The 10,000-nt window shown below is 42.0% G+C and overlaps 1 protein-coding gene across 2 annotated transcripts; it reads left to right on the top strand.

Moving 5' to 3' along the window:
* Positions 1–3,122: 3,122 nt before the first annotated feature.
* gnrhr3 (gonadotropin releasing hormone receptor 3) lies at positions 3,123–7,073 on the top strand. 2 transcript variants are annotated; one of them, XM_027275296.1, is made up of 4 exons: positions 3,123–4,030; positions 4,687–5,227; positions 6,177–6,378; positions 6,448–7,073. In XM_027275296.1, exons 1-4 carry the CDS (start codon positions 4,020–4,022, stop codon positions 6,831–6,833), a joined length of 1,140 nt encoding a protein of 379 aa, XP_027131097.1. In that variant the 5' UTR covers positions 3,123–4,019; the 3' UTR covers positions 6,834–7,073. The 2 variants fall into 2 exon arrangements, with proteins under 2 accessions (XP_027131097.1, XP_019120153.1); XM_019264608.2 differs by having other exon boundaries at positions 6,451–7,073.
* The last annotated feature ends 2,927 nt before the right edge of the window (positions 7,074–10,000 follow it).

Here is a 10,000-nt window from a genome sequence, read left to right on the forward strand (position 1 = left end):
ACACACACACACACAGAGATAGAACACACACACAGAGAGAGAGAACACACACACACAGAGAGAGAGAGAGATAGAACACACACACACACACAGAGATAGAACACACACACAGAGAGAGAGAACACACACACACAGAGAGAGAGAGAGATAGAACACACACACACACACAGAACACACAGAGAACACACACACACAGAACACAGAGAGAGAGATAGAACACACACACACAGAACACACAGAGAGAGATAGAACACACACAGAACACACACACACACAGAACACACAGAGAACACACACACACACAGAACACACACAGAGAGAGATAGAACACACAGAGAACACACACAGAGAACACACACAGAGAACACACACAGAGAGAGAGAGAACACACAGAGAACACACACACACAGAGAACACACAGAGAACACACACACACACACAGAACACACAGAGAACACACACACACACACAGATAGAACACACACACACACACAGAGATAGAACACACACACACAGAACACACACAGAGAGAGATAGAACACACACACACACACACAGAACACACACAGAACACACACACAGAACACACACAGAACACACACACAGAGAGAGAGAGAACACACACACACACACACACAGATAGAACACACACACACACACAGAACACACAGAGAACACACACACAGAGAGATAGAACACACACACACACACAGAACACACAGAGAGAGAGAGAGATAGAACACACACACACACACAGAACACAGAGAGAGAGATAGAACACACACACACACAGAACACAGAGAGAGAGAGAGATAGAACACACACACAGAACACACACAGAGAGAGATAGAACACACACACACAGAACACACAGAGAACACACACACACACACACAGAACACACAGAGAACACACAGAACACACAGAGAACACACACACACACACAGAACACACAGAGAACACACACACACACACAGAACCAGTGGAACTTCAGACCTGTGACTCCGTCAGTGTGAACCTGCTCCACAGCGTCTGATCATTTTATGATTAAATACAATAAAATAATTTTTGTTTTCTAATAAACTTAAAAATCTGATCTGAGACTTCATCAGTGTTTGTTCAGATACTTCCTGTTTTAACACACACACACAGTGACACACACACAGTAACACACACACACAGTAACACATACACAGTAACACATACACAGTGACACACATACACAGTAACACATACACAGTGACACACACACAGTAACACACACACACAGTAACACACACACACAGTAACACATACACAGTAACACATACACAGTAACACACACAGTAACACACACACACAGTAACACATCCACAGTAACACATACACAGTGACACACATACACAGTAACACATACACAGTGACACACACACAGTAACACACACACACAGTAACACACACACACAGTAACACACACACAGTAACACACACACACAGTAACACACACACACAGTAACACACACACAGTAACACACACACACAGTAACACACACACACAGTAACACACACACAGTAACACACACACACAGTAACACACACACACAGTAACACACACACAGTAACACACACACACAGTAACACACACACACAGTAACACACACACAGTAACACACACACAGTAACACACACACAGTAACACACACACACAGTAACACACACACTAACACACACACACAGTAACACACACACACAGTAACACACACACAGTAACACACACACAGTAACACTGACACACACACAGTAACACTAACACACACACACAGTAACACACACACAGTAACACACACACACAGTAACACACACACAGTAACACACACACAGTAACACACACACAGTAACACACACACACAGTAACACACACACAGTAACACACACACAGTAACACACACACAGTAACACACACACACAGTAACACACACACAGTAACACACACACAGTAACACACACACACAGTAACACACACACAGTAACACACACACAGTAACACACACACACAGTAACACACACACAGTAACACATACACAGTGACACACACACAGTGACACACACACAGTAACACACACACACAGTGACACACACACAGTAACACACACACAGTAACACACACACAGTAACACACACACACAGTAACACACACACAGTAACACATACACAGTGACACACACACAGTGACACACACACAGTAACACACACACACAGTGACACACACACAGTAACACACACACAGTAACACACACACAGTAACACATACACCGTAACACACACACAGTAACACACACACACAGTAACACATACACAGTAACACACACACAGTAACACACACACAGTAACACACACACACAGTAACACATACACAGTAACACACACACACAGTGACACACACAGTAACACACACACACAGTAACACACACACAGTAACACATACACAGTAACACACACACACAGTAACACATACACAGTAACACATACACAGTAACACACACAGTCACGTGGAGCTCCTCCTCCCTGCGCTGCAGGCAGCAGGTCTCTCTTCGGGGTTTTTAGAAGCTGGTGCGTTCACCAGCAACCTGAACTGATCTGGATCTGGTTCTGTTCATCACTCCGGGTTCTCTGTGGGTTCTCTGGGGTTCTCTGTGGATTCTCTGTGGGTTCCTGAACTGATCAGAACTGCTGCTCAGGTAAAAACACCAGCTCTCAATAAGAGTTTCATCAGGACCTTAATTTAAAAAGGTGAAAGTAAATAAGTTATGAAGCTGCTCGTGTCTGATCAATAAATTGATGTTTTGTAGATGTTTCATAGATGTTTTGTAGATGTTTCATAGATGTTTCACTGATGTTTCATAGATGTTTTGTTGATGTTTCATAGATGTTTTGTAGATGTTTTGTTGATGTTTTGTAGATGTTTCATAGATGTTTTGTTGATGTTTTATAGATGTTTTGTAGATGTTTCATAGATGTTTTGTAGATGTTTCATAGATGTTTCACTGATGTTTCATAGATGTTTTGTTGATGTTTCATAGATGTTTTGTAGATGTTTCATAGACGTTTTGTTGATGTTTTGTAGATGTTTCGCAGATGTTTTGTTGATGTTTCCTTGATATTTTGCAGATGCTTCATAGATGTTTGATAGATGTTTCGTAGGTGTTTCGTTGATGCTTCGTAGAGGTTTCCTTGATGCTTCAAAGATGTTTCATTGATGCTTCGCTGATGTTTCTTAGACGTTTCGCTGATGCTTCGTAGAGGTTTCCTTGATGCTTCATAGATGTTTCATTGATGCTTCGCTGATGTTTCTTAGACGTTTCGCTGATGTGTCAGATGTTTCCTTGATGATTTGTAGATGTTTCGTACATGTTTTTATTGATGTTTCATAGTTGTTTCGTCAAAGCTTTGTAGATGTTTTGTAGATGTTTCATTGATGTTTCATTAATGTTTTGTTGATGTTTTGTAGATTTTGTTTCCTTGGTGTTTCCTTGGTGTTTCTTTGATGCTTCATAGATGCTTCGTAGACGTTTTGTTGATGCTTCCTTGGTGTTTCATTGATGTTTCATAGAAGCTTCGTAGATGTTTTGTAGATTTTGTTTTCTTGTTGTTTCCTTGATGCTTCATAGATGTTTCATAGAAGCTTCGTAGGTGTTTCGTTAATGTTTTGTTGGTGTTTTGTAGCTTTTGTTTCCTTGGTGTTTCTTTGATGCTTCGTAGATGTTTTGCAGATGTTTCGTTAATGTTTTGTTGATGTTTTGTAGATTTTGTTTCCTTGGTGTTTCCTTGATGCTTTGTATGTGTTTCATAGGTGTTTCGTTGATGTTTTGTAGATTTTTTTAATGGTGGACCACAAGTTTTGACTGTGAGAGCACTGCTGATGCTCATTAACCTTAAAAAGCAGTTTGATGAGATCACATGATCAGGAGGGATTCCATATTTTCACGCTTCAAGATGTTTGGACCAATGAGGTCCTCTGAGGAAGTACAAGCAGCTTCATCATGAGCTACAGGTGAGGTTTAACATCAGGTGAGTGTGACCTCTGTTTCTCTTTCAAACAACAACAGTGACTGCTAAAGATGTTAGCATAGCTGCTGCTAAAGAAGTTACACTGCACTATTACGTGCAGATAAGAGTTCATTTTAATGAGACAGTGTCTCATTTGCATATTTAAGTGTCAACAGTGATGAGTTCAGTGATTACTTTGATTCAAAAGAACATTTCAACCAATCAGATGAGGGGGGAAGGGCAGTAGGTCGATCTGCAGTGAGAGAGGTAAAGGTTTCCAAGGTGATACACACACACACACACAGTTCCTGCTGCCAAAAAGAAACTGCTGTAGCGTGACCTGTGTGTGTGTGTGTGTGTGTGTGTGTGTGTGTGTGTGTGTGTGTGTGTGTGTGTGTGTGAATTTTAAAATTTGAAAGATGAAGTTTTGTTTTCTCTATTTCTGTGCTTGCGTGTTTGTCTCAACATCAACACTTTGAATCTGGTTCACCTGTCAATGTCAGTCTGTCAGAGTACACCTGTCCTAAAGGTACCCGACTCTAACCACAGACTGCAAAGTCAGCACTGGTGTTGGATCCCGGTCCATGCTGGTGCTGGACCCCCGTGACCTCAGGATGTGAAACTCAACACCCATGACCCTCTTCTTCATCTTCTCTGCAGGATGTCCGGTAATTGGTCCATCACAAGGCTGTCATCACCAGATCCGCCCACTAGTTCTGAAGCCACACCTCCTCCAATCTCCTCCCAGTACCCTCCCATCGCAGACTGGGATGCTCCCAGTTTCACCTGGGCCGCTCAGTTCCGTGTAGGAGCCACCTTCGTCCTCTTCCTGTTTGCTGCCTGTGGTAACCTCGCACTATTGGCCAGTGTGTGGCGTGGGCGTGGTCGACAGCTGGCATCTCACCTGCGGCCGCTGATGTTGAGCTTGGCCTCAGCAGACTTGATGATGACGTTCGTGGTGATGCCTCTGGACGCGGTGTGGAATGTGACGGTGCAGTGGTACGGAGGAGACGCGCTCTGTAAGGTGCTTTGCTTCTTGAAGCTGTTTGCCATGCATGCCTCCGCCTTCATCCTCGTCGTCATCAGCCTCGACCGTCAGCACGCCATCTTGCACCCACTGGACGCTCTGAGCGCACAGCGCAGGAACCGACACATGCTGCTGCTAGCCTGGAGCCTTAGTCTGCTGCTGGCATCACCACAGGTAACATCAACACAGGTAACATCAACACAAGTAACACCAACACAGGTAACATCAACACAGGTAACACATGACCACAGGTAACACCAACACAGGTAACACATGACCACAGGTAACACCAACACAGGTAACACATGACCACAGGTAACACATGACCACAGGTAACGCCAACACAGGTAACATCACCACAGGTAACGCCAACACAGGTAACGCCAATACAGGTAACATCACCACAGGTAACACCAACACAGGTAACATCACCACAGGTAACACCAACACAGGTAACATCAACACAGGTAACACATGACCACAGGTAACATCACCACAGGTAACACATGACCACAGGTAACACATGACCACAGGTAACACCAACACAGGTAACATCACCACAGGTAACATCAACACAGGTAACATCAACACAGGTAACACATGACCACAGGCAACTGCTGCACGACGAGGAGTGACACTTCACCGCGACCTCCAGACCGACTGTCTGCTAGGCACTGTCCTCACAGTGGGGACCACGAGCTGGACCAGGCTGCAGGAAACTGACCAATAAGAGGACAGGAGTTTGATGATGACACATTGTATGAATTCTATATTATTATATGTTATCATAGTTGTGTTGTTTATCTGGACCTGCAGTCCAAAGTCCAGAACATGAAATCCCTGCAGGAATGTTCTGGTGGAGAGATTAAATGTGTCAGGCCTCCTGCTGTTAGCTTGGGCTAACGGCTCCCCTTGTTTCTATAAGGAATGCTAACAATGCTAAGAGGCTCTTGGCTGGAAAACAGTTAGACTGAAGCTCACACTCACACACACACACACACACACACACACACACAGACTGAAGACATTTCCTGTTTCCTCTTGTGTGATTTGTTTTGACATCAGCTGGTTGGTCATCAGGTGTTTCCTGTCACCTGTACCTGTGCTATGTGTGTCCCTCCAGCTGTTTATCTTCCGGGCGGTCAGCGTGGAGTCAGTGGACTTCACTCAGTGTGCGACTCACGGCAGCTTCAGCCACCGCTGGCAGGAAACGGCGTACAACATGTTCCACTTTACCACACTGTATGTCATCCCACTGCTGATGATGAGCTGCTGCTACAGCCGCATCCTGCTGCACATCCACCTGCAGCACCTGAGAGACAAAGGTAACACACTTGTGACACACCTGTGACACACCTGGCAGTGTGACATCACTAATGAAGCCCCTCTCTCAGCAGGTGAGTCGTACCTGCGTCGCAGCAGCACTGACATCATGCCAAAGGCTCGGATGAAGACTCTGAAGATGACGATTGTCATCGTGCTGTCCTTCATGGTGTGCTGGACTCCGTACTACCTGCTCGGGATCTGGTACTGGTTCCAGCCCGACATGCTGCGTGTCACACCTGAGTATGTCCACCACGCCCTCTTTGTCTTCGGGAACCTGAACACTTGCTGCGACCCCATCATCTACGGCTTCTACACGCCGTCCTTCAGGGCCGACCTCGCCGCCTGCTGCCGCACGACGAGGAGTGACGCTTCACCACGATCTCCAGACCGTCTGTCTGCCAGACACTGTCCTCACAGTGGGGACCATGAGCTGGACCAGGCTGCAAGAGACTGACCAATTAGAGGACAGGAGTTTGATGATGTCACATTCGGATCAGCTAAATGTGGATCAGGACTTCGCCTGTTCTGAATGCTCCTGCTGAACGAAGAAGTTACACTCAGACTTTTATTAATTATTCAAATTAAAGAGGACGTTCATCACGTACAGGGACACTCCACCACGCTGTGACATCACTGTTGGGCGTGGCTACAGGTGTCCTGACAGATTGTGAGCCACCGAGTTTGTGCTCGAGATGTGTTGACACTGATGTGTTGTCCAACTCACTGTCCAACGCAGTGAGTTGGACAGAGTTCAACATTCACATGATCTGTTTTTAAAACGCTGATCACATGTTAAACTGATCAAATGGTAAACTGATCACACGTTAAACTGATCACATGTTAAACTGATCACGTTAAACTGATCACACGTTAAACTGATCACACGTTAAACTGATCAAATGGTAAACTGATCACACGTTAAACTGATCACACGTTAAACTGATCACACGTTATACTGATCACACGTTAAACTGATCAAATGGTAAACTGATCACACGTTAAACTGATCACACGTTAAACTGATCACATCTTAAACTGATCACATGTTAAACTGATCACACGTTAAACTGATCACACGGTAAACTGACCACACGTTAAACTGATCGCACGTTAAACTGATCACACGTTAAACTGATCACACGTTAAACTGATCACATGATCACACGTTAAACTGATCACAAATTAAACTGATCACATGATCACATGTTAAACTGATCACACGTTAAACTAATCACATGTTAAACTGATCACATGATCACACGTTCAACTAATCACATGTTAAACTGATCACATGATCACACGTTCAACTAATCACACGTTAAACTGATCACACGTTAAGCTGATCACACGTTAAACTGATCACATGTTAAACTGATCACATGTTAAACTGATCACATGTTAAACTGATCACACGTTAAACTGATCACACGTTAAACTGATCACATGATCACACGTTAAACTGATCACATGTTAAACTGATCACATGTTATACTGATCATGTTAAACTGATCACATGTTAAACTGATCACACGTTAAACTGATCACATGTTATACTGATCACACGTTAAACTGATCACATGATCACACTTTAAACTGATCACACGTTAAACTGATCACGCGTTAAACTGATCACACGTTAAACTGATCACATGTTAAACTGATCATACGTTAAACTGATCATGTTAAACTGATCACATGATAACATCTTAAACTGATCATGTTAAACTGATCACATTAAACTGATCACATGTTAAACTGATCACACGTTAAACTGATCACACGTTAAACTGATCACATGATCACGTTAAACTGATCACATGATCACATGTTAAACTGATCACATGATCACATGTTAAACTGATCACACGTTCAACTGATCACACGTTAAACTGTATGTTAATGATTTATAACTATACCTTATAAATTAGTAACAGATGATGAACAAGCTATTAGTAAATTACTTACTAATGACTTGTTAAGTATCAGTTTATAATAGTTTATTAATGTTATTGGGACGTTATTCTAAAGTTGCGCTCTTCCTCATTCTTTAACTGTTAGTAAATTTGGAATAGTTGCAGCTTTAGAATAACATCCCAATAACATACATAAGCTAATAACTAATACTTAACTAATATATTAATTCACCCTTTACAGATCAGTTGTTAATAGTTTGTTAACTATCTACTAATACCAGTGAAACTTTGAAACAGCAAATGGGTGAAACAAGTTCAAGGTAGGGTTGGGTTAATAGAATACTGTATAACTATGCTGTCATAAACAATAACTGGAGACTGTTATAAATTATACAAAATAAAACAAAGAAGACGTCTGTTTTCTACTTTTATTTGGTAACTTGTGTCGAAACATCACAGAAGAAGAAAAACATGAAGCATGTTAAAACGTGTTTGTGTCATCGTCCTGTCGTCTGTTCGGTTTAAAGCTTCGAGATGGTTTTCTTTATTTTACGACACATTTTTGAAAAGTACATGAGAGAAAAGAAATCATAAACATTAAAGCATCACTTTTCTCATTGGTTCTAGCCTTCAGTCACTACGATCTCTACGTCTTTAAGTTTCTACAGCGTGTGGATAGGTGAGGCATCATTCAATCAAACAGCTGCTGCATGGCTTCTTATTAAATATGGCTCATGTGTCGCTGCCTTCAGCCAAAAACAGGACTTGTTAAACTCTAGGAACATTTTCACATCATTCAACTAACAAGAAAAATCAATCATCAACAATCTAAAAACATAATAATCATAAAATATCATCAATATTAATAAAAACTTCTTCAGGTTTTCATTTTGGCAGTTTCCTCTTCACCACAGACGGCAGCAACAGACAAATATGAACTGAAAGAAGAAAGTTCTCAAAAAAGAACAGCCAACATTTAAATTATTAACATTTTATATTTTAGAAACACTTGGCTGACGGTGACCTCTGTGGGGGGGGGGGTCTCTGTGAGACTGGATGAGACTCAACATGACTGACATGTAACTGTCACATTTTAGACTCGAGATGACTCGACGTGACTGGATGAGTCATCAGTCACAGTAACAGAAGCCATTCTGACCTTGGACAGTAAACATACTCATTAGGGCCCCATTCCATTCTGCTCAAATTGTCAAACTGAGTCAGGGTGCTGCAGTGCTCCATGTTGGCTGACTGGGAAGTCTCTGCTGCACTAAATGGAATGGAGCCTTCATTGATATCACTGGAAACAGCTGTTTACTGTGTTTACTATTTACTGTGTTTACTGTTTACTAATTACTGTCTTTACTGTTTACTGTGTTTACTGTCTACTATTTACTGTGTTTACTGTTTACTGTTTACTGTGTTTACTGTTTACTGTGTTTACTGTCTACTATTTAGTGTTTACTGTTTACTGTCTACTATTTACTGTGTTTACTGTTTACTGTGTTTACTGTTTACTATTTACTGTGTTTACTGTTTACTGTGTTTACTGTCTACTATTTACTGTGTTTACTGTTTTTACTATTTACTGTGTTTACTATTTACTGTGTTTACTATTTACTATTTCCTGTGTTTACTATTTCCTGTGTTTACTGTTTACTGTGTTTACTGTTTACTGTGTTTACTATTTACTGTGTTCACTATTTAC

This window comes from Larimichthys crocea, unplaced genomic scaffold (assembly GCF_000972845.2).
Source record: "Larimichthys crocea isolate SSNF unplaced genomic scaffold, L_crocea_2.0 scaffold100, whole genome shotgun sequence".
In the NCBI taxonomy this organism is placed as follows: domain Eukaryota; kingdom Metazoa; phylum Chordata; class Actinopteri; family Sciaenidae; genus Larimichthys; species Larimichthys crocea.